The sequence below is a fragment of the Leucopleurus acutus genome (genome assembly GCF_964270905.1).
Source record: "Leucopleurus acutus genome assembly, chromosome: 9".
Lineage (NCBI taxonomy): Eukaryota > Metazoa > Chordata > Mammalia > Artiodactyla > Delphinidae > Leucopleurus > Leucopleurus acutus.
The window spans coordinates 22939211-22965982 of NC_139144.1; the positions used below are offsets into that span (position 1 = coordinate 22939211).

The 26772-nt window shown below is 38.5% G+C and overlaps 1 protein-coding gene across 1 annotated transcript; it reads right to left on the bottom strand.

Annotated features, from left to right (window-relative positions):
* Positions 1 to 102: 102 nt before the first annotated feature.
* On the bottom strand, positions 103 to 15490 carry PMPCB (peptidase, mitochondrial processing subunit beta). The gene is made up of 13 exons (XM_082846918.1): positions 15387 to 15490; positions 14200 to 14340; positions 13390 to 13476; positions 12902 to 13031; positions 7512 to 7710; positions 7054 to 7133; positions 4405 to 4517; positions 3397 to 3540; positions 1726 to 1886; positions 713 to 798; positions 541 to 629; positions 303 to 378; positions 103 to 213 (listed from the first exon to the last, which is right to left on the bottom strand). Exons 1-13 carry the CDS (start codon positions 15483 to 15485, stop codon positions 149 to 151), a joined length of 1470 nt encoding a protein of 489 aa, XP_082703044.1. The 5' UTR covers positions 15486 to 15490; the 3' UTR covers positions 103 to 148.
* Between the last annotated feature and the right edge of the window lie 11282 nt (positions 15491 to 26772).

Here is a 26772-nt window from a genome sequence, read left to right on the forward strand (position 1 = left end):
CATTCATTGTGGTGGTCTTATTCTTTCAAAGTCTGAGATAGTATTTTCATTCATATTTACCAGTATAGATGTTCATTTTTTTTCTTTAGGACTTGCAGGTCTCGGTTTTATAAATATATATGTTCAAAATATGTTTATTAGGAGCATTTTAATCATGAAGCCAGCACATGTTACTGCAAATCTGTTTAAAATCTGGTAGCTGCTCAATGGGACCTAAGGATTAAAAGAAAGGACAGTTACAACTAAAGAGAAGGAAAGTCCTTAGCCAACTTTCTGCATAGGAGAAAAGGAGCCAGGCTTACCAACAGCAGCAACAGCTGGACTCTTACCATAAATATATTTGGTACACACTTCTCGAATTATCTCAGCATTTACAGCCTGAAAAATTGAAGACACAAGCATTCAGAGCTTTTTGTAGTAGTGAAGACATTCTATACCTGGGACATTTTAGAGCTAAAGCAAGATTTATGATGTGTATCTCCAGGTGTTGTAACAAGCATCATTTTACACAAGACCCAATAGTATCTAAGGACTACTTACATCAATTCTTGCTTCAAGCTCAGGGATGGGAATTCTTCGATTATAGCATAACATTTGCCTACCAATATCTTCACAGATGGGAGTGGAACCTGTTTTAAAGAAAAGGGAAAACTAAGTACTGGAACGTAAGTCAACCATGTGAAAATAGGACTTATGTGTTTAATTCTTTTACCATCAAGTTGCAGCAACATGTTTGTTTTCAGAAGATTCTTGGCTCGTGCAACTTCACTTTCAGTGACACTTGTACAGAGTCGCATCCTAAAAACCATTTGGAAAAATCAAATGTCAAAGTAGTTTAAAAATGTTATGCGTTTCATGAGTTAATGACCTAAAAGAAAGAAAGGATGCTATATTCTATGTATTACACCACAATGTACAAGTGATTATGATTTCAATTTAGTAAAAAGTTGAAATTACTAAGATCCCAACAGTTAAGCAAAAGTTAAAATATTACTGATTATTTTCCTGGTAGTGTTAATTTCTCAAAAATGATATGGTTAGCAGAGATTCAATACAATATAAAAATAGGCTGACTGCATTTTGAGAAATGCTACAGTCATTTTGAAAATTCATGAATCCCCATCTGATAGGATCTGACTTGTTAGGGGATAGATAGGTCAGTGGGTCATTGGTTTCTCAAAAGAATCCAGTTGAGTCTAACTTAAACCTAATAATTAATGATTACACTCCAACTAGACTTAGAGAGATGTAAGCCATTTAAGAATGGTGGAGGAAAGGGACCAGAGCTAAATAAAAGTTTTCCAAGAAGCTTTGGGCCCTTCTGCCTGTCTCAAGGTACTAGTTTTGACTAAAACACTACATTTTTCTTTTAGCAATGGCAACTTCAGGTTCATTTTCATAACACAGCCTTTCCAAGCCAGATAACTTTTAGAAATATTTCCTAGAATTCTAGTTGGCATTTAAACATTTTTAACTTTTAAGATATTCTTTCTGAAGTAATCTGCTTCTTAATGATTAAGAATTTTCTATACTATAAATCAGCTTCACGTGAAACTTAGAAGAAACATCTGTGATCTTTAAAAACACAGTAACTGCTACTACTTAAGTCTTGTTCTCTTAATAAAATGCTAATAACATCACCATAAAAAATTAATCAGCATCAACAGTGTAAAAAGAAACTAGTCTAAAGTGGGAATTCTAAGCATGATTTAAATTTTTTCTCACCATTCTTTCTGAACAACATGTAGCATGTCTGCAACAGTGGCTGGTTCACAAACCATATAGATTCCCCATAATCCTGTATCTGTGTAGGAAGTGTTGAAAGACTGGAAGCTATGGCAGAGGTTGCCATGACAGGTGAGCTGGGCCAGCTTGCTAGATAAATTCTGTAAGGGAAAAAAACTGTCCAAGAGAACTGTAGGTATACGTGTCCAAATTACCAGAAAGAAAAATGAGATGTGAAAATCGTGACTGCCTTAAAAGGCTGAGTTTCTCAGTTTTATCCAGCAGTATCTCAATAATAAAGCAAAAATTCACTGAAACTAAGAATTATAGTAATCTCACCAGCCCAATGCATCATCCCCAGAGAAATTCATAATGTTAAAGCAGTGAATCCTTGTAATTAATTTAGTAGCTGCACCCACTTCTAAAATAATACATATTGATGGACCTAGAGATTATCATACTAAGTGAAGTCAGTGATATCACTTACATGTGGAATCTAAAAAAAAAAAAGATACAAATGAACTTATTTACAAAACAGAAACAGACTCACAGACTTTGAAAACAAACTCATGGTTACCAAAGGGGAAACATGGTTGGGGGAGGGATAAATTAGGAGTTTGGGATTAACATATACACACTACTGTGTATAAAATAACCAACAAGGAACCTACTGTATAGAACAGGGAACTCTACTCAATATTCTGTAATAACCTAAATGGGAAAAGAGTTTGAAAAAGAATGGATATATATGTGTATATATAACTGAATCACTTAGCTGTACATATGAAACTAACACAACATTGTAAATCAACTATACTCCAATATAAAATTAAAATTAAAAGGAAAAATCCAATCAGGCCAAAATTAAAATTAAAAATGGGTTGACCTCACAGGTTGTAGTTCAGGTATGTTTACAGGGTCCCTTGGTCAATCCAGCCCAGCATTCCACTTCTAGCAGTGATTGATGTGAGATATGGTTATGACTTCTAATTCTGTGTTCCAGCTTTGTTTAATAATCATTTATAACCATATCAACCAAAAAACTGAATAACCCATGCCAATATGCTTTGCCAACAACAACAAAAATTTAAAATAAAAATAATTAGCTATTATCAACCCAATTTGTAGAGCTTTGGGCTGTTTGCTTAAAAAATTGAAATTATATTGCATGTGAAGCCTAAGATACTTATATGAAATGTATTTTCTCAAAATCTTTGAGTATAAATATATACACTTTGTATTTTGAAGTAATTTCAGACTACAGACTAGTAGCATAAATAGTACAAAGAATTTCCTTTATCCAAATTCCTTAACACCTGTTACTTTACCATTTTTTTTTTTGCTTTATCATTCTCTTTAACATATTTTTCAATTGTTTGAGAGTACAGTGCAGATATCCTTTTACCCCTGAATACTTTTTAATGTGCACTTCTGAAAAACAAGGAAATTTACCTCAGTACAATTATTAAAATTAGGATATTAACACTGATATATTACTATTAACAAATCCTTCTATCTTTATTCAAAATTTGCCAATATGGCAAAAGAAAAAAATTGTTTTTTTCTGGCCCAGGATGCAATCCAGGATCGGTTTATATTTTAAGTCAAAAGTCATACTGCGAAGTTTCATCTTCTCATTTATTATGGAAATTTACTTTTAAAATCACTTACCATTCCTCCTCCAAAAGAGCGATCCCAGTTGCCAATCAGTGTGTTTGCAACCATGAGACAGATTGTATCTGGATGTGCCCAACCAACAGCTTCAACAGCTATTGCAAGATGTGCCAAAGGCATCTTGTCATCCCTCACTCGAATCTAGTTAGGATAAAGGATACAAAGCTCTAGTTAAGATTACCACTATATAACATGCTTAACAAGAAACAAACTCACCAGCTCCATTAACTGCAAAGTTAAAATGCTCACCATGACACTCCTTTGTTTTTTAAACAATTAGGCCTCATTACACTGTATAGTCTAGAAGAATTTCACCAAAAGATCTCCACTTGAAATAATCCAGACACAGCCACCAGATAATTACCTGGTCAAAAAGCGATGCATTATTTCACTGGTAGAAATAATCTTTTGTCAGTCTGAATTTTTCTGACTCTCTAAATTTAAGCTAATCTTGACATAACAGGCTTATTTTTGTACTGCCAATGCTACAGTCTTATGCAATTGCCAACATCAGGCTTCTTTCCAGATACAACTATATGAGCATCATCCCTAATGTGGCAAACTAAGCTTCTAATGAGGCTTAAAGATACAGCTGACATGTAGCAGGTTCTCTATAAGTTCTGGCTTTAACAGCTACCCCCCAGAAATGTACTGTGGGCAGAACTTAGCCAAGAATAAACCTGATTAAAAGTCAAAATTTGAGGTGTTTTTAAAATAAAAGATTAACTTTTATGCCCTACAATAGGAAAATGGGCATAGTATCAAACAAAAAGCACAAAAAGACCAAATTATATTTTCCTTAAAACCTTACTTCCTTAGGAAAGAAAAATAGGTGGTTAAATATATGGAATAGGAAAGAATATAAACAACTGAGTCCATCCTCGGCTGGACTCCTTTGGCTTCTTCCATTTTACTGTTAGAAACAGGCACATTTACTACACACATTCATAAATACAACACAAGAAACCCAAAGGGTTAAACACTAGCTTAGGAGGCTTGCCCTACCTCACTTCCTGTGAATTTGCAGGGAGGCAGAGCTGGTATTTCTCCTTTGTGTGTGGACAAAGAGTCACCAAAATGAAACTTTGCTAACTCAAGCAGTTCATCATGGGAAACCCCTAAATTGAAGGAAAATACGTTATATATCCAGTAGCAGTGCAATGTAAAGCACACAACGAACTGCCAATACTTCTGTTTACAATAAGCTCAAGGTGGTATAATGTGATACAGGTTACACACGGACTACTTGCTCTGACTAAAAGCCTTTTTAAGAGTAAGCTCACAGAGCACACTCTTTCCCTTGTTACAAGGCTTGGGGCTGCACAGCTTTCTCATTCTGAAGAACCATCACAGTTTTCATAACATACCAATGGATTCACAGATAAGGATAATAAGATAGCTTGAAAATACCATTTTCCATGCAGAATCATGTTATATTGAATAATTAAAACTCCTAGAATGCAAACTAGCAAGGAAAAGTCACCTTTCAATAAATTTTTTAAAGTAGAAAAGAATAACTATCATTTAAAGAAAGCTGGATACAAGATACGCTTCATTCTCTGTGCTCTGCTATCAAAATACAGGAAAAAAATAACCTCATACAAATTTCTGAATAAATTCATAGCTATTCAAACACTCACTACTTGCCATCCAAAACTCAAGAGTTACTTAGATTCTATATCCCTTATTTTCCAAACTTGGGATCCAAACAGATTCAGTCAGTGAGAGATTCCTAAACTTACAAGACAAATTTAAACATGGGTAAGTGCCTTAAAAAATATCGCAAGATTTTTTTTTTAATGAAACATTCTATTAGAACATAAAAGCACAACTTACACCCATATTTCCAAACAAATCTCTGGTATAAAACAAGACAGTGAATGATTACACACGTTTTCACAATCACTATGCTATGTAGGAGAGCCGCCTTAGATATCAATCCAGAGGGTGACAAAACAATAGGAAGACCCTGGTGATACAAGGATGACAAGCAGAGAGTGCAGAACCATGAACATGCACACAGTTCTCAGCACTTAACAACCACTTCCACTGTTTTACTACCTTCACCTATAGCCCTCCTGGTTGGATGTTCCAGATATTCAGCTCCTGCCCCAGCACCACCTCTGCTTACCTCTATCCAAAAGGCAGGGGAGCCGGTAAATTTTATTTTTTTAAATCAAGCTAACTCTGGCCTATTTCACTGAAGATGCCACTGTTGATAAGAAATATCATCACTTATGTACCAATAAGACAAAATGCTAATTAATCTAGGATAGGCCATTAATTGTAAGATATCCCAACTCTGGTGATGTTAAAATGAACCAATGAACTATGATAAAACCCACTGCATCCATATGCCACCAACAATGGCAGAGACATTCCTGACAGCTTAGCTGCTGAGGCCCCATCCAACCAATAGTGTTCCCCTTTCCAAGGCAGTTTCAACTGTTGAACCCCAGCCATTTTAGAAACAATGTTACTAACTCAAGATAACTTCAGAGCACACTTATCTGCCACACAAAGGCAACATGTTTTAAGATATTTAACCCTCATTTTCATCTTCTCCATTATTCCCAAGTAATGAGCCTAAAGTCTATCCAGGGCAACTAGAATTTTAATTTATTGTCATTTCTAAAGAGAGAAAAATTTACACAAAAGAACATTCCATGTATCTTCACTTTGTCCTAAAAAGAGAAAGAGAACACAAAACTGGAAACCAATAAAATGTACAATTTGCCTAAATTCAGATTACCAGGAAATCTAGCAAAATCTAATGTGAATTTTCTTTCATTCACTGGCTTCAAACATGTTCTCACAAGGAAGCCTTGTCCAGATTCCCATTAAATATTCTCCTAATCCCCCATATACTTCCCCTTTTCAGTAACTAGCAGATCTTACTGAAAGAACGAACAAATCAAAGAATGAATAAACAACGTAACATACTCATACCACGCCTGACCAAGGATGAAGCTGGTTCTCAAGAAATTTAAAATCTCAAGAGATTCCCAAACCGTAGAACACCATCTTCCAAGTCTCATTATCTCCCAGTTCACTCATTTGCCCTTTTCTTACAAGGAAATTCCATTATGTGTGCACACTTACATATTGGAGGGTCACTACATTTTCCCACTGAAAAACTCTATTGGGCTTCTCTGGTGGCCAGTGGTTAAGAATCCGCCTGCCAACGCAGGGGACACGGGTTTGCGCCCTGGTCCGGGAAGATCCCATATGTTGAAGAGCAACTAAGCCCGTGTGCCACAACTACTGAGCCGGCGCTCTGGAGCCCGCGAGCCACAACTACTGAGCCCGCGTGCCTAGAGCCCATGCTCCGCAACAAGAGAAGCCACCGCAATGAGAAACCCGTACACTGCAACGAAGAGTGGCCCCCGCTCGCCGCAACGAGAGGAAGCCCGCGTGCAGCAACGAAGACCCAACACAGCCAAAAATAAATAAAAATTAAAAGAAAAAAGAAAAGAAAAACTCTACTAAAGAGAAGACAGAGGAAAAGTCTGGTTCCAGGGCTCCATACTGCCCTTACCCAGCACATTTAACAATCTGCTCTCTAAATAAAACCTCTAAAGACATCTGCCAATAGGATCAGACTGATAAGTACATCACTCTGTGTTTAAAACAGTCACAGAAACTTAAACTAACCTCCAGCAGCAGCAAGTACTATTCTTGGCCCCTTATAATGTGTGGTTATATAATCCACTAAGTCCTTACGATTTATAGACCTGTAAGTGGAGTAAGAAAAGCAATATTAAAAGGAAATTTAAAAGCACAGATCCTCACATAATATACCTGAAATTAAATTGGACCTTAAAGGTATTCTAAGTTAAATGCAGTCAGAAACAGGATATATGCAACAAGTATCAAAGTATATATCACAAAAAAAAAAAAAGATTTAATACCATCACTTGTTTATTCCAGAAGTAGCTACAAACCCAGACACCTGGGGGTTAGGTGGGGCTAAAGTGTAGCTTAAGTACAATTTCATTCAGATTACTGGGGGTAAAAAATTACTTTCTGAAACATACTTTTTGAATGTGAATGTTAATTTTCACAATTCAAATTTTTTCTCAAAAAAAAAAAAATCTGAGAATTATACCTACTTGATATTTTCAGTTGGTCCCAAAATTGTCCGTCCAAGTGCAGTATTTTGATAAGCTGTGGCATGAAGATAATCAAAAACAACTTCTTGTAAATTGGTTTCAACTTCCTGCATCTCTCTAAGGATTACTCCACGTTCACGTTCAATCTCTGCTTCTCCCAATGTGCTGTTTTGTATTATATCAGCAAGAATTTCTACAGCTTATTGAAAATAAAACACAAGAAGAAACACTAAAATCTTAAATTTTCACTATTTAAAATCTATTAAATTAGCATCAGAAACAATGATAGTGACCATCACTCAATATTGACTAAATGATTAAACTGAGAAGAAATAAATGTTTCTATAATTTGATATACCTAGAAGGACTAAATTAAAATGAGAAATGCAATCCCCTGTGGTACAGATGAACTTGAAGAAGACTAAATTTGCCAGAAGTCCCCACAACACTTGTAAAATGACTGCCTACAACCACTTCAGAACGGTCATGGAAATCTGCATATAACTGTATATTGTTCTCTGTGACAATGGTAAGGAAAAAATTATCTATCTACTCAGAGCACACAGGTACACACAGAGAGCCGACATCACCCAAATAGTTACTACCCAAGATCCCACAGCAACGAGGCTACTATATTAAGAAGCCAAGAACCATCGTAATCTAATATATACCCCCAATGAACCACTTACAGAATTAGTGTCCTCTCAAATATCTTTCCCCACTTAACTCCAGTTAATGGTCAATGTTGGTTAGATTCTGGTCAATGCTGGTTAGATTCTGACCATTAATTAGTAAAGTCACTGATAAATGATGATCCAACAGAGCTGGAGCAGTTAACATTTGAAAAAAAGGATAGGTACCCTAAAAGAGATAACATGACTATCAAAGGATTAAAAGTGACCCTTGGAAAAACTGATAAAACCCTCAAGTATTTATACAAAAATTACCCTAATTTGCAAAAGCCACAAGTGAACTAAAGGATTTATCATGCTATTAAGCAGTTTTATCAGAAAAAGTACATACTTCTCCAAAAAAGGAAAACCTAAACTATCCTTGAAGAATTAGTATATAGTTGCAATCACAATCTAAATTTTAGTCAATATAAAACAAATTTATAAACTTTAGTTTCATTTTGTTACTCTGCTGTAAATTTCTGTTCCTTGTTTTAAGTTCACTTTAAGGTGACTTGTCTCAGAAGCAATAATGTTCAAATACCAAGGACCTCCTGTAATTAATTACCTCTACAGACTACCCAACATGACAAAACAGACTGCTAGAATAGGCTGGGACCGAGATCCTGGGCAAAAAGAAAAAATTATCTGTAAAACCATCTCTCTAACACAATGTTGTAAATCAACTATGCTCCAATAAAATTTAAAAACAAAAACAAAAAAAACCTATCTGTCCAGACAAGAGAAATAAAGGCCCAGGTGGGTAAGGAAGAGCCCAAAGACAGGTGGGAGGACAAGGGATCCTGTGTGAAGACCCCCCTTTATGTGGAAGTAGTAGTCTAGATTGGTACCTTCTAAAGTGGGGATTCATATTTCCCAATATTTATGTTTTACTCAGAATCTTCTCTCTTTCTAATGTATATGTAACACTGTATATATTAGTACAGCAGTACATGTATTTAATTTATACATATACCTATATTGAGGATATATGTTCAAGTCTCTTACTGATAAGAATGGATGATCATAAAAGTTTGAAGACCACTTGTCTAAGCATCTAATTATTACCTCACACACCAGGTTTCACCCAACTGAGGGTATAAAAGCCTCAAGCAAATTCCCAAAGTGGGATCTGCCTCAGAGAGCACTTCCATTTTGGATTCCTCAAAGAGCGCCTCTCTTTTCCATTTCCACTCCCACTAACAGGGACTCTGTCCTTCCCAGCCAGAAGCCAGAAAGAAAAAAAAAAAGGTCTTCTAAATTCTCTCTTCCTTTCTCTAGTCCTCTTTTTTGCTTTCTTTGCTGTTCTCTGTGTAAATAAAGGAGAGAAACAGGCTAGAATCAACAGTCCTTTAAAGTAGCCTGGCCTAGCCCTTTGTTCTTAGTGCCTAACTAGTCCTGGGGCAAAAACTATTTCTACGGAAATCATTAAGAATCTAACTAATGTTTTTTGCAATTCAAACTAACACACCCTCCACTGTTTTCATTTTCATTGGTTTTAATGCACAAGTTAGGCTACCATGTTATGAAAATTTTACTTTATTTATTTGCAGGTGGTAGGTATTTTGTTTTGTTGTTTTGACAAAGCAACCGGACACAGTGAATCTGAGTGAGAAGACATGCATTTGAGTACACAGTAAGCCACTAAGTTATGTGATCCGGGGAAAGTCACAGTCTGGGTTGCGCCTCAATTTCCACAACTGCACAGTGGAGACACTTATCTGTTTACTATGCTGATCAAATGAGATGATATATACACAAATTACATATATACAAAGGTACTTGTGTAAAGTGGCATTCAAACATTATTAATGAAAGCCTATTAGGAATCCAAAATTTCAAAGTAATGAAATTAACTACAACTATACAAGGACCTTAAAGATTAATAGTCTCACCAATTAGCACTAAAACTGCTACATTTTTTCATTAATTCTCCCACTGGGAAAATGTTTTGTGTAATAACTTTCCCTTAAGATATCCAAAACACTCTACAACATGGTAACTACAAAAAATAGTTATGCTGTCAGAATAATTATTTTACTTCTACAAAATAAAAATAAAATCTATTTTATTTTATTGCTATGAAAACAATCATCAATAATCTTTTAAGTGAACACTTGCTTATTCTGCTTCAGAGTTTTTGTAACAAAAAAGGAATAAAAAAATTGCTCCTAGTCAGAGCAATAAGGCAAGAAAAAGAAATCAAAGGCATCCAAATTGGAAAGGAAGAAGTAAAACTATCACTATTTGCAGATGACATGATATTACATATAAAAAACACTAAAGACTCCATCAAATAAACTGTTAGGACTAATAAACGAATTCAGTGAAGCTGTAGGATACAAAGTCAATAAGCAAAAATCTGTTATGTTCCTATACACTAATAATGAACTATCAGCAAGAGAAAATAAGAAATAATCCCATTTACAATTGCATCAAAAGGAATAAAATACTTAGGAATAAATTTAATCGAGGAAAACTACAAGACATTAATGAAAGAAAACAACACAAGGAAATGGAAAGATAGTCCACACTCATGGATTAGAAGAATTAATGTTGTTAAAATGTCCAAGCTACCAAAAGCAATATACAGACTCAATGCAATCCCTATCAAAATTCCAATGGCAGGCTTCCCTGGTGGCACAGTGGTTGAGAGTCCGCCTGCTGATGCAGGGGACACGGGTTCATGCCCCGGTTCGGGAAGATCCCACATGCCGCGGAGCGGCTAGGGCCGTGAGCCATGGCCGCTGAGCCTGCGCGTCCGGAGCCTGTGCTCCGCAACGGGAGAGGCCACAACAGTGAGAGGCCCGCGTACAGCAAAAAAAAAAAAAAATCCAATGGCATTTTTCACAGAAATATAATGAACAATCCTAAAATTTGTATGGAACCACAAAAGACCCCAAATAGCCAAAGCAATCTTGAGAAAGAAGAACAAAGCTGAAAGCATCATGCTCCCTGATTTCAAACGTTACAAAGAACAGTAATCAAATCAGTATGATACATAAAACCAGGTACTGAATCAGTGGAACACAACATAGAGCCCAGAATAAACCCAAGCATATATGATCAATTAATTTACAACAAAGATCCAAAAATATACAACAAGGAAAGGATAGTCTCTTCAATAAATGGTGTGGGAAAATCGGCCACATGGAAAAGAATGAAATTGGACACCTATTATACACAAAAATTAACTCAAAATTAATTAAAGGCTTGAACAGAAGGCCTGAAACCATAAAACAGCTAGAAGAAAACTGAGGAAGTAGTAAGCTCCTTGACATAAGTCTTGGTGATGATTTTTTGAACCTGACATCAAAAGCAAAAATGAACAAGTAGAACTACATCAAACTAAAAAGCTTCTGCACATCAACAAAATGAAAATGCAACCTCCTGAATGGAAGACGATATTTGCAAATCATATATCTGATAAGGGGCAAATATACAAAATATATGAAGAACCCACAGAAACCAATAGGAAGAAAACAAATAATCAGATTAAAAGATGGGCAGAAGATCTAAATAAACATTTTTCCAAAGAAGACACACAGATGGCCAACAGGTACATGAAAAGATTCTCAACATCATTAATCATCAGGAAAGTGCAAATCAAAACAACAATGAGATATCACCCCATAACTGTCAGAATGGCTACTATCAAAAAGACTAGAGACAAGGGTTAGCAAAGATGTGGAGAAAAGGAAACCCTTTTACACTGTTGGTGGGAATGTAAACTGGTGCAGCCACGATAGAAAACAACATGGAATTTCCTTAAAAAATTAAAAACAGAACTACCATACAATCCAGCAATTCCACTTCTGCACATTTATCCAAAGAAAACAAAAACACTAACTTGAAAAGACCTACCTCCGTGTTCACTGCATTATGTACAACAGCCAAGATATGGAAACAACCTAGGTGTTCATCAATGAGTGAATGGATAAAGAAGTTGTGATACACAAATACACACATACAAAGAGGAGTATTATTACTCAGCCATAAAAAAGAATGAAATCTTGCCACTTGCAATGGCATGGATGAACTTCAATGGCATTACGCTAAGCGAAAAAGTCAGACAGAGAAATAACAAATATCATATGATCTCTCTTATATGTGGGGAAAAAAAAGTCGAAAACAAAAAAACACCCAAGCTCATAGATACAGAGAACAGACTGATCATTGCTGGGGCGGGGGGTGGGGGATCGGTGATCTGTATTGGGTTTTTGTGGGTTTTTTTAGTTTAAATAAATTGAATTTTGAAAAAAATTAATGGAAAGGACAGTAAGAAAGAAGTGCACTCCAGGATGAGGAACCAGAATGTGCAAATGCAATAAAGAAGCAAGCAAGTTTTGTTCAAAAACAAAACCCAGCAGTCAGTAGATAGAAAATCTGTTCTGACTTGTAGAAATAAAATATTCAGATAACAGGCTAGAGAAAAAAACAAAACAAAAAGTAGGCAGTAAAAGTAAACAAATAATAAAACAATTAAAAATAGTTCACTTTGAATCAAGTGTTAGGGCCTGGTTTGCACAAGTCCTGCAGCCTACAAATATTTTTATCGTTTCTCATATTTGGAGGAAAAAATAAAAACAGGTGCCCCCTCAATCAAAGTTTGGTTCATTTTTTTCATTTTCTTTCTCAACAAACATAATGTAAACAGCACTAAATCATTTCTGAATTCCTGTGGAAATTACATATCTGCAGTATAAATAATAACAATACCTCTTGGCAAATCTTTAGAGAATGCTTTGGCATAATATACAGTCTGCTCCCTGGAAGTATAGGCGTTGAGATGAGCACCCATGTTTTCAATCTCAAGTTCCAGATCTAACTGGGATCTCTTTTTGGTGCCCTGAAATAAAAGAGGAAAAAAAAAATTATGACCTCTTCCTTTATCCCTCATCTGTCCTAAACACTTCAGACAATGAATCTGAGGACATAAGCCTATGTAAGGACCAAATTTGGTTTCTAAAGTACATCAGGCTTCAGAAATAGTGGCGTACGTTCAAATGACCCTTACATCCCAAGAGAAAATCCTTGTTTCGCTCTACAGAGCAATTATCAGTAATTATTTCAGGTAATTATCCTGAAAAAAAGATTTTAAAAGTAAAACATGCTATACTATTATAGTTCTCCTTACCTGAGAATGAGATTTTGTGTTTACTGCCTCTTAAAGAAAATGCATTAAAAAAAAAAGTCTTACAACTTGCCTTGAAAGCCATATGCTCCAGAAAGTGAGCTGTTCCATTATTCTTCTCATTTTCATATCTACTTCCAGCATCAATCCAGAGCCCAACCTTAATGCAATCAAGTAAGAATTAAATAAGACAACATCTTCTTTCTTTTGAGGGGACGGGGTAGGGGTAGGGGGCAGTCTTCTTCCTTTTTCTGACAAATGCTTTCCAGCCTTAACATTAAAGTCTTCTTGAGTGGACTGACAGTAAGGTCCTATGAACTGAGATTTAAAATTTTGGGTCATCAGGCTACTGCTGGGTGCCACAAATACCTACTTGCCAGCTTTACTGAGGACCCAGATTCTTAGCCCAATGTGTTACTACAGTCAATTAACAAGTATAGTGTAAAGAACATCAGAGACTGTCAGAAAATCTAGGTTCAAATCCTGGTTCTGTCATGTATTAGCTGTGTGACCTTGGACAAAACCATTTAACTTCTCTGATCCTGTTTTTCAACTGTAAAATGGATATGATGATCCCTGCTACAAAGAACTATTTTAAAGATCAAATAAGACAATATATGTAAACACATTTGGCACAGAGTAGTCCAGCAAATATCTCTCTCTCATTATTATCAACACTACATGACACAACAGGCTACAAGAACCAGATGTAGACACTCGTGTGGTATGGAAGTATCACAGGAAGAGATTCACAAGTGACAGTCACTTGTCAAGGCAAAATAATTGCTGCTACTTTCAACCACCTGCCAACCAACTGAAAAGCTTAAATTAAAATCAACAGTTTGCTCTCTCGCCTAATGAGGGGTCAAACTAAATCACTTACTGTGCATGTTGAGAGCCCAGAGTCTTCAGAGGCCACTCTGAGTCCATTCTCCAAACAGGTTACGTGCGTTTCAGGGACATTCAGAACAACTTGGGTAGCAGCCTGTGTACTTCTCAATCTGTTTCCTCCAAAATATAGTGACTGGTTGGGGGTGGAGGGAAGAAGCAAAACATATCACTATTCTAATATGAAATGTTGATTAGAAAACCAAATCTATCCCAAAGAGACTCTATAAAGTACTCTTTCCTCCTTAACTTTTATTCCACTGAGACCCACCCCTTGGCTGGCCTATGTTGAGAACATTCCTCAACCAACCACTTTCCTAAAGCCAGCAGCATGTCTACATATGCCCTTTCCTTACGGCAAATAAACAGTTCTGATAATTATCCTGAAAGAAACTACTTTCATTTCAATACTTCTAGAAATGTTTAATATTCACCATAGAGGGCAGAAGCGGGGGAGGGTGAATGGGGGAAGCCAAGAAAGGGAGCGAAAAATATAAAAATACCTATACACAACGTAGAAATGCTTAAGGTTTCCACCGTTTAAGAAAAGCAGTTTTTAAAAAGCCAGAAAAAGAGAAGGCAGGAAGAAGGGCAGGTGCTCAAGATATACTCTGGCTGACTGACTTGTTGCCTATGGACTATTCGCCCGTCCCCAGCTTTTCTTTTCCTCTAGACAAAGCTAGTCTTGCACGAGAAATATACATATACAGACAAACTTTTCCTTTAGCTACCCCTTGGTTCACGGGAAGCAGAGTTGATGATGAAGACGCTCAGTTTTAAGAAAAAAGAGAACTCGGGGCGGGCGGGGTCCTCACTTTTTAATTTCCCGCAATGGCAACCACTGCGATTTTAGTGATCAACACGCACTCTTTATGATGACTCCCGAGTGACTAGGGCAGGGGGTCGGTAAACCAGGGTCATGCCACACGTCACTGGCGGGTCACGCGCTGCGGGGTACCAAAGCCAGACAAGCGCCGGCGGGAGATAAGCGTCCCCGGCCGCCTGATGCCCCACGGGTCCCGGCTGGGAAGGCCCGACCCGCCGTTGGGGGCGGGGGGTGTGGATCCGACGCCCGCGGCCCGGCCGGGCGCCCGAGACTCAGGCTCGCCGCGCGGAGTTCTGCGGGAGAGGCCCGGCCTAGCCTGGTCCCGGCGGCACCCAAACAAGTGGAGGGAAGCTCACCCGCCCGGCAGCACCTCCGGCCAGGAGCCTCTCGGTGAAACCGCAGAGCCTCCGCCGCACCGCGGGGAACAGCACCGATCGGGCCGCCGCCGCCATCATCTTCCCTCGGGCCTGTGCGAAGGATGTGCTTCCGGGATCGTGACCTGAGGTCCCAGACGAGAGGGCGGGCCCCACCAAGTGGCCATGATGGGAATGACACGCCTCTAAGCAGTCGTGGAAGGAATGGGCCTGGACGTGGTGCGAGCAGTCTAATAACGCGAATTAAGGAGTCTGTAGAAGCCCTTGTATCAGCAGTTACTTCAATTGCCTACGACGTGCAAGGCACAAAAGTAGAAGAATGAAAGGTAACCTGGTACAACATATTATCCCATTGGTGGCCGAAATTGATTGGAAAAAGGGGAATATGATCCATAACTCATTGTCCCTAGGGGAAGCCTCTAGTGGGAGAGAGAGGCGCCGTGAGGAGAGGGAAGAAAGTATCAGTGTTGACCCCTACTCACTTTTCAGCACTTTACAGTCTGGCTCATTCCATTCCATAGAAATTGCTCTTGGTGAAACCACGAATTGCTGAAAGATGGACACTTTATAGACCTACTGGTACCGTCCTCTTGGCTGAGTTTGACATGGTAAATCTCTGTGAAATTGTCTTTCCTCATTGCACCTTAAGAGCTCCTCCTCCTTCTCCTAGTCCCTTCTTCACCTTCTTGGACAGCTCTTTATCCACAGATCTCAGTGAAACTAAACCTCGCAAGCACTGTTCTAAGTGTGCTATTCAATATGCTCATTTTACAGATGCAGAAACTGGGGTAAATAACTTCCCTGAGGTCAGGACACTAATAACAGGCGGTGTGGCTCCAAAGCCTTTGCACTTAAGCACCACACCATTTTGCCCTGAACGTTGCTGTTCCCCAGGCTTCTGGACCTGGGCCTGGGCCTCTTCTACTGCACACTCTCCCTGATGGTTTCCACTTTCACCTGAGGCCTTTCCTGTCTACCCAACCAGGCCTCTCTCTTGAGCTCCAGGCCCCCTTAACCACTCAGTGACTAGACAACTACACTTGAGTATCCCATTGGCACCTCAATATCAACTTGTCCAAAATGCGTTTCACTGTCTTGCCCAGGAGTCTATTCCTGTATATTCAACGCAAAACAGCAAATGTTACCTCCATTCAGCAGACATCCAAACCAGAAACCCAGTTTCACCCTCAGCTCCTCCCTTTTTCCCCACTCTCAACATCCAATTGATACACCCCTTTCCTGCCTCTTGAATCCACTCCAGCCCCACTGTCATAGTTTTTGGCCCAAGGGATCTTTTTTTTTTTTTTGCTGTACGCGGGCCTCTCACTGTTGTGGCCTGTCCCGTTGCGGAGCACAGGCTCCGGATGCGCGGGCTCAGCGGCCATGGCTCACGGGCCCAGCCGCTCCACGGCATGTGGGCTCTTCCCGGACCGGGGCACGAACCCGCGTCCCCTGCATCAGCAGGTGGACTCTCAACCACTGCGCCACCAGGGAAGCCCAAGGGATCTTTTTAGAATGCAGCTTTTAGTATGATAGTACCATTATGAAGAACCCCCCAGTAATTTCCCTTGGTCAGGATAAAGTGAAGCCTCCTTAGTATGGAAGATAGGTCCCTCCATGAGCTGACTCCTACTTATCTTTCCAGCCTAATCTCTCTCCACATCTCCCTTCTGCTATGAACCACAGGTTTAGCCCACAGGATCTATTATATAATAAGGACAACCAAGGTTATCCCTTCAGGTTTCTAAAACACATGTGTGTTAACATTAATAAAGAAATACAAACATCATACATATATACAAAAATATTTAGGTATAATCACAGGAAGCACCTGGGAAATTTTAGCACATCTTAATTCAAACTTAGTTTAACACGTCAGGGAAAATGACAGAATAAAACCTCTGAAAATCCTCCCTTCTTTTAATAAAATAAATGAGAAAACTGGTTTTAAAAATGGCCAGAATCTGGGACTTCCCTGGCGGTCCAGTGGTTAAGACTCCATGCTTCCACTGCAAGGGGCATGGGTTCGATCCCAGGTCAGGGAATGAAGATCCCACGTACCATGTGGCGTGGCCAAGATAAAAATGGCCAAAATCAACATTTTCAAAACTCTGGAAATGAAACAAGTCTTGTAGTAATCTGGGGAGTTTTACCTCCCCTCATAAAAACACCTAAATTGCAATAAGCAAAGGGAGCTTTATAGTGCTTTATAGTGTTTAAACTTATAGTGTTTAACTCTATCCTTAACCCCTTCCTCCTAACTCCATGGTAGCCTTGAAAACCAGGATCCCACAGCCAAGATGAAAATCGGCAGCCACCAGAGGGGGCAAAATTGGGCTGGAGTTCCTTCAAGGCCTCAAATCCAGAGAATTGGAATTATTTGACCTGTCTCATGCTTCCCTGGATGATCTCACTTGCAAGGTTGCCTTTATTTAACCTGACTCAAAGCAAAAAGCCTTTTTCTGGGGATGTTTGTCAAAAATATTTAGAGGCGGTTATCTAACTTTGGGTGGTTGCCTGGAGGTAGTAGATAAGAGTAAGGGCAAACAATAGGCAAACCAAGAAGCTTAAAAGGAAAAGCTAGGGCCTGAGCTGTCTATACAGGATACCTCGTTTTATTGCGCTTTGCTTTTTTGTGCTTCACAGATATTCTGTCTTTTACAAATTGAAGTTTTGTGGCAACCCTATTGGAACCATTTTCCCAACAGCATTTGCTCACTCCGTGTCTCTGTGTCACATTTTGGTAATTCTGACAATAGTCCAAACTTTTTTCATTATTATTATATTTGTTATGATGATCTGTGATGTCAGTGATCTTGAATGTTACTAAGGGCCACATGATGGGTAGCAATTTTTAGCAAGAGATAACTTTTAAATTAAGGTCTGTACATTGTTTTATTAGACATAATGCTACTGCACACTTAATTGACTATAGTATAGTATAAATGTAACTTTTATATGCAGTGAGAGACTGAAAAATTCATGCAACTCACTTTATTGTAATATTCACTTTATTGTGGTGGTCTGGAACTGAACCTGTAATATATCTGAGGTACACCTATAGAGACTTTGAAAAGCCCAGATGTATTCCTGGGAATCTGGAAGGCCATGCACATGTATATGACTGTGTGCATACCCAGGGCTGTACACATGCCCAGGAAAGACAGGAGAAGGCCCTAAACCCTCCCACAGCACTGACCTTGAGGCTCTGTGCAAGCAGGAAGTGAAGGCTAAGGCACAGTTGTCAACTGTCTGGCTAAGTGTTGAAGGTATACCATACACAGAGCTCCTCAACAACAACTGAGAAGTTCATTGGTTCTAGGCACTTATGGAAGTATCTGTATAATCATTAGCTGACCATTAAGCTAGTTGAGCAGAGACTTCAGTGGTAACACATGACGTTAAGGAATTTACTTAGAAAAGTCACTAAACAAACAAAAGCAAACAGCAACAACAAAGTCTGGGAGGCGGTGGAATCTGATATTCAGAATTGACACATTATATTATTTTAAATGTCCAGTTCTTAACAAAAAAATTACAAGACATTCAAAGAACTAAGAAAATATGGTCATGCACAGGAAAAAAAATCAATAGAAAATGTCCTTGAGGAAGCCAAGACATTGGACTTAAAAGACAAAAACTTTTTAAAATAAGCTGTTTTTAAAATGTTCACAAAACTAAAGGAAACAATGTCTAAAAAACTAAAGGAAGGTATGAGAATTATGTCTCATCAAATACAGGATATCAATAAAGGGATAGGAATTATTTTTAAATCAAAATCCTGGAATTAAAAAGTACAATAAATGAAATGAAAAATTCACTGAAAGGGCTCAACAGCCAGATATGAACAGGTAGAAGAAAGAACCAGAAAATGTGAAGATAGATCAACTGAGATTAACAGTCTGTGGGTTTAAAACAAAAAAGAATGAAGGAAAATGAACAGAGCCTCAGAATCCTTTGTGATACCTTCAAGCATTCCAACATACACATAATGGGAGTTCCAGAAGGAAGGGACAGAGAGATAGGGAGAGAAAGAATCTTTGAAGAAATAATGATCCAAAACACCCAAGAGATACATTCTATTATTCCATTATTAGAAATGTCTAGAATAGGCAAATAGGCAAATATGTAGAGAAACAAAGTAGGTTGGTGGTTCTCTAGGGTTGGGGGAAATGGTAAGACTGAAGGTTGACAGCAAAATGTATGGGGTTTCTTTTTTTTGAGGTAATTAAAATGTTTCAGTATTTGTGGTGATCGTGGCCCACCTCTATGAATATACTGAAAGCCATTGAACTGTATCCTTTAAGTGGGTGAGTTACATGACATGTGATTATATTTCAAAATTGTTACCAAAAGTTGGGCAAAGGATTTGAATAGATATTTTTCCAAAAAATAAGATATGTAAATGGCCAATAAACATATAAGAAGATGCTAAACATCATTAGCCATCAGGAAAATGCAAATCAAAGCTATAATAAGGTACTATTTCACATACACTGTGATAGCTGTAAGGAAAAAGACAGACAGTAACAAGTGTTGGTGAGGATGTGGAGAAATTGTAACGTTCAGTGCTGATTGTGGGAATGTAAAATTGTGCAGTTGCTGTGAAAAACAGTGTGGCAGTTCCTCAAAAAGTTAAACATAGAGTAACCATTTGACCCAGCAATTCCACTCCTAGGTTTATACCTAAGAAATGAAAACATGTCCACACAAAAAATTATACCCTCATGTTCAAACAGCATTATTCATAATAGCCAAAAAGTGAAGACAACCCAAATGTCCATTTGGATGGACAAATGGATAAACAAAATGGATAAACAAAATGAGTATCTATACAATGGAATATTATTTAGTGACAAAAAGTAATTAAATATTGCTACAAGTTACAACACAGATGAATTTTGAAAACATGCTATGAGAGAAGTTGGTCACAAAGGACCACATATTATATGTTCTATTTGTATGAAATATCCAGAATAGGAAATCCATAGAGACAAAGTAGATTAGTGATTGCTAGTGGTTGGGTCAGGGAGGAATGAGGAATGACTATTCATGGATATGGGGTTTCTTTAGGGGTGATGAAAATTTTCTGGAATTAGATAGTGGTGATTGTGGTATAACCTTATGAATACTAAAAACTATTGAGTATTACATTTTAAAAGAGTAAATTCTATGTTATATAAATTACATCTCAATTTTTAAATACGCCAAATCACACCATCCAAATATTATCACCATTAACATTAGGGTAACATTCCAGGTCTCTTTCTAGGCATACATATGACTAGAAAGGTAGAAAGGATGAATGGATGGACGGATAGATAGCTATATTGGTTGAATACTCAACTGATATTTTTAAGAGAATGGGGTGATAAAATAGATGCTATGTTTATTAAAAAGTATCTGCATATCTTCCTTTTTTCCCCAATTCCCACTTTTTCCCCCTCTATTCTGTGCTTTAGGGGGGCTGACCTGCATAAATTGCTTGATTCATCAGGTTTTTAGTGGGTTTAGCCAATGAAAGTCACCAGCAGGACACAGAAGCCTGGAGAAGTAAGGTGGGAGCATTTATCCCTCAGCTTCCTCCATGGGGGTTGATGCATCTCTTCAAGGGCCCAGCCTTCTTCATGTAGCTGTCCTCTCTGCATTCTAGTGGCCTTTCCTTCTCTTCCACCTTTGAGACTAAGTGGATAGATACAGGCCTCTGCTATTGCTGGTTCTGGAACATTGTACCCTCCCTTGTTGGTTTCTCTAAACCCTGCCCCTACCGTTGTAAATAGTCTTAAACCCTCTTTAAATTACCCCATTTGAATATGGCAGGAACTAGACTGATAACAAAGTTTCAGATTTGTATTAATCAGTATGAGTATAAATAAGCAATACACTCAATATTTATTAAGTAGTATTAGGATTAAAATGGATTCAGTATTATTAGCAGTAGCATTTAATTTTACTTTAATAGAAAATAAAAACTAAAGTGAAACTGAAGAAATTGTTGAACTTCAAATATTTCTTTACCATAAGAGATATTATTTTCCAAAAACTACTTCTTTAGAGGTTCAGAGCTCTTATTTAAAACAAAATATGTATTTTTTTAAATCCTCTCTAAAAATTTAAAAATACATGTTTCAATCTAAACAGTAGCTCTTGACTTCCAGCTTTGAAAGATAAAGACTCGTGAAATCTTACATTTCCTCTGACCTCATTCCTCTACTTCCTGATTTTTGTTAGTTATATTATTATTACTTTAAAAAAATAAATAAATTTATTTTTTTTTCATTTATTTTTGGCTGCATTGAGTCCTTGTTGCTGCACGCAGGCTTTCTCTACTTGCAGAGACCAGGGGTACTCTTCGTTGCGGTGCATGGGCTTCTCATTGCGGTGGCTTCTCTTGATGTGGAGCATGGACTCTAGGGCGCACAGGCTTCCGTAGTTGTGGCACGCAGGCTCAGTAGTTGTGGCTCGCAGGCTCTAGAGCACAGGCTCAGTAGTTGTGGCACATGGGCTTAGTTGCTCCGCGGCATGTGGGATCTTCCCAGACCAGGGATCGAACCCGTGTCCCCTGCATTGGCAGGCGGATTCTCAACCACTGCACCACCAGGGAAGCCCTATTCCCATTCATACTCTCTTCTGTAACTATAATTCCCATAATTGTTTGGTATGGTCATAATATTTAAATGGATCAGTGTTTATCACCGGTCCTTTTATGTTGCTTTTCTAAACCTGAGTTCTTATATTGATTAATCTTTTAATTGACCGAATTTCATTGTCAAACAGTTGTCGCTATTTTTGTTGTTTTGCAAGTTTCATTATGGATATCATATTCCTTTAAGTCTTTCATGTTTGAGAATGTCTGCTTTTGGTTTTATCCTTGACCAATATTTTATCTGGGCTTAATATTCTTGGGTCACATTTTCATTTTCTCAGAATTTTATAAACATAGCACTATGGGCTTCCATGGTGGCGCAGTGGTTGAGAGTCCGCCTGCCGATGCAGGGTCCGGGATGCTCCGGTCTGGGAAGATCCCACATGCCGCGGAGCGGCTGGGCCCGTGAGCCATGGCCGCTGAGCCTGCGTGTCTGGAGCCTGTGCTCCGCAACGGGAGAGGCCACAGCAGTGAGAGGCCCGCGTACCGCAAGAAAACAAAAAAAAAAACAAAACAAAACCCATAGCACTATTATTTTCTTGAATTGAATGTTGCTTTGGAGAAGTCTGAGGCTAACCATATCTTTTTTAACACTTTTAAATATGGATTGCTTTGTCTGTTTGAAAACCTAAAAAATTATTTTATTCTTAAAGTCTAATAACTTAACTAAGGATATATATTAATATTGTGTAGCTTTGTGTTCAGTGATTTTTTTGGTGGGTGGTGGGCATGCTACACGGCTTGCAGGATCTTAGTTCCCCTGACCAGGGATTAAACCCGGGACCTCCGCAGTGAAAGCATGTAGTCCTAACCACCGGGCTGCAAGGGAATTCCCGTGTGTTCAGTGATTTTTGTCATAATTTCAGGGAACACAATATATTCTTTCAATCTGCAGATTCACTTCTTCCTTCATTTAGGAAAATTCTCTTTGATTACATCATCTGACATTCCACTCAGTGGATTCTTTATTGGGGATAACAGTTATCTTTATGCTGAATTACAATAATTTATCTGTCTTCCACATTTATTAACATCTCTCTAGGCTCTTGAAGCTTTGTCATTTTCATCTGCGTCTTTTGTGATTATCTCAAACCGGAAATAGGCCCACACACATCTGCCCAACTAATTTTTGGCAAAGATGCAAAAGTAATGCAATGGTGAAAGGATACCTTTTCCCACAAATGGTACTGGAGCAATTGGATATTCCTAGAGTCCCCTGCCCCCTGCTCCTCAATGAACCTCAGCCTAAAGCTCACACCTTATACAAAAATTAACTCAAAATGAGTCATAGACTTAAACGTAAAACTATAAAATTTTAGAAAAACACATAACATAAAATCTTTGGGATGTAGGGCTAGTTGAAGAATTTTTAGACTTGATATCAAAAGCAAAACCCATAAAAGGAAAAACTGCTAAACAAGACTTGATCAAAATTAAAAACTTTCGCTCAATGAAAGATACTATTAGAGAGTAAAAAGACAAGCTACAGACTGGGAGAAAATGTTTGCAAGCCACACATCTAATAAATGAATTGTGTTTAGAATATGTAAGTATGCTCAAAACAGTAAAGAATAAACAATCCAATCAGAAAATGGGCAAAAGACAGGAACAGACATTTCACTGAAGAGGAAATACAGATGACAAATAAGCACATGAAAAGATATTCAACATCATTAGCCATTAAAGAAATACAAGTTAAAACCACGAGATATAAGGCTTCCCTTGTGGTGCAGTGGTTAAGAATCTGCCTGCCAAAGCAGGGGACACGGGTTCAAGTCCTGGTCCGAAAAGATCCCACATGCCATGGAGCAACTAAGCCCGTGTGCCACAACTACTGAGCCTGTGCTCTAGAGCCCGTGAGCCACACACAACCACTGAAGCCCGCACGCCTAGAGCCCGTGCTCCGAAACAAGAGAAGCCACTGCAATGAGAAGCCCACGCACTACAATGAAGAGTAGCCCTCGCTCACTGCAACTAGAGAAAGCCCGTGCACAGCAATGAAGACTCAACACAGCCAAAAATAAAATTAAAAATTAATTAATTTTAAAAAACATGAGATATCAAAAATATTAATAATACCATATGCTGGTGAGGATGCAGAGAAAATAGGATCTCTCATGCATTGTTGGTGGGAATCTAAAATTTCAGAGTGGTACAGTCACTCTGAAAAATAGTCTGGCAGGTTGTTTTTTGTTTGTTTGTTTAATTAATTAATTAATTTATTTTTGGCTCCGTTGGGTCTTCATTGCTGTGCATGGGCTTTCTCCAGTTTCGGCGAGCAGGGGCTACTCTTCATCGCAGTGTGCGGGCTTCTTATTGTGGTGGCTTCTCCTGTTGCAGAGCACGGGCTCTAGGTGCGTGGGCTTCAGTAGTTGTAGCGAGTGGGCTGTAGAGCACAGGCTCAGTAGTTGTGGAGCACAGGCTTAGTTGCTCCATAGCATGTGGGATCTTCCTGGACCAGGAATCAAACCCATGTCCCCTGCATTGGCAGGCAGATTCTTAACCACTGTGCCACCAGGAAAATCCCTAGTCTGGCAGGTTTTTAAAAAAATAAAATTAAATATGTGCTTACTATACAACCCAGTGATTGTACTCTTGGGCATTTATCCCAGAGAGATGAAAACATCTGCATGAATATTAGTAACAACTTTATTCATGATGGCCCCAAACTGGGAACAATCCCAATGTCTTTCAATAGGTAAATGGTTAAACCAACTGTGGTACATCCATACTATGGACTATTACGCAGCACTAAAAAGGAATGAACTCTTGATAAGTGCAATACAGATGACCTCAAGAGAATTACGCCAATCTTAAAAGGTTATATCCTATATGATCTCATTTATAAAGCATTCTTGAAACAACACAGTTATAGAGATGGAGGGGAGATTAGTGATTGCCAGGGGTTCAGGCAGGGAGGGGAGAAGGACAGGGAGAAGAAGAGGTGAGTATGGCTGTGAAAGGGTAGCATGAGAGATCCCAGAGGTGATGAAACTGTTCTCTATCTTGAAATGGTGATGGTTACATGAATCTACACACGTGATAACATTTTATAGAATTAAGTACACACAAATGAATGCATGTAAAACTGGTGAAATAAGAAGGTCAGTTAATTACATCAATGTCAGTTTCCAGGGTGTGATATTGTATTGCAGTTATGAAAGATGTTACCATTGGACAGATAGATGAAGGGTACGTGAGATCTCTGTATTATTTCTTACAACTGCATGTGAATCTACAACTATCTCAAAATAAAAAGTTGAATTAAAGGGAAAAAATGAGGTCACATTTCCAAAAGAAAATTTGTATTGTGCACGAGGAGCCGTGTGGGAAGAGTACTGCTTCTATCTACTGATCGTCACGTATCACCATCACACACTCAAACGCACACACGCACAGATGTATTAGTCACAGAGGTTCTTACAAATGGACATAGGAAAGGAAATTTAGAATTGTTCATCTGGGCATAACTAATAAGGTAATAAAGGGAACTGCAAATGAATTGGAGCAAAAAATCTTTGCATGTTTCATAAAGCTTTCCTGATCCAGCCTTTTGTACAATGGCCCTCTAATGAGGAAGGAGCGATTAGTGTGCCATGAGATGTGTAATGTGGCAGTTTGAGCAGCTCCCTGAGTCTGGCTGTGGTGCCGGCAGTCTTTGTGCCCAGTCTGGACTCACTGAAGTGCTTTGGCTTTATTTCCTTTTGTTTCTTGCTTCTTAATGGAGGTTACACGGAGTGGGAAGGAAGTCCCGAGTTGAATGTATAATCACCATGGGAACAGAGGCCACAATCAATCCCTGGGAATGTAGCTCATGGCCCCCACATCACTATTGTCAAAGTCCTTCTTATGCACTTTTCTATGTTTTGAATGCTTCTGAGTTTGAGTGAATGCCTGTGTGTATAATACTTATAGGTTACCTGGTTTATCCTTGAGGGCAGAGGCAGAAGAAAATGTAGGGCACTTTATACAAACAACTTCACATTCCTCAAACTTCTGGTTTGTGTTTATTAGCTAGGAATCAATTGTAATCAAGTGTAGTAGAAGAAAAGTAATTTCTGAAAAATCTGAACTGCCACTTACCTCCATTCAGGCCACCATTTCTCTTCTATAGGAGACTAAGTCCAGCATTTATGATGCTAGCAAAATTTGACTTTCTGTCTTCCTCACCTTCATTTCCTCCTGGTCTAGATGACCCCAAATTGTGATGATCTTTGCTCACCCAGGGGTCTTTCTGGGACTCTTCAATCATGAATTGCCTCCTCATCTTGTTCTTTTCCATTGATCATCCACTCAGTGCTCCTTGACTCACACTGGATTGATATGTACCGAAAGTTTCTGCTCCTGGGCTCTATTCACTCCACAAACCTTCCTACAGACTGTCTTTCCTGTAGTGAAGACCTACAGTGTCTTCTAGACAAATATTCTGCTCTAAATGACTCCAGGGGTTACCTTTAAGATAGACTTAAACTTGCTAAATCTTCACGAGAAGACTCCAACAGGCTTGGTAGAGAGGGGATGAAGAAGACAAAATCTAGGATCTAATTTAATGTGCGGAAAGCTTCTATAAGAATCTCAAAACAGATTTGCAAGAGTATGAAATCACCTGAGTCACAAGATGCTATTCTTCAGACATGGGTGTAAGATTCTTACAGAAGTAAGAATTGAACCTATTTTCAACATTTGCTCAGTTATCTCGTATCTGAGAAAAGAATAGGCAAT

Excerpts from the sequence above, each read along its gene's own strand:
- PMPCB (XM_082846918.1), bottom strand. The coding sequence starts at position 15,485 with ATGATGGCGGCGGCGGCCCGATCGGTGCTGTTCCCCGCGGTGCGGCGG. Across the intron at positions 1,887-3,396 it reads GCTCTTTTGGAGGAGGAATG|AATTTATCTAGCAAGCTGGC; the intron begins GTAAGTGATTTT and ends TTTCCCTTACAG. Across the intron at positions 630-712 it reads CATGTTGCTGCAACTTGATG|GTTCCACTCCCATCTGTGAA; the intron begins GTAAAAGAATTA and ends TCTTTAAAACAG.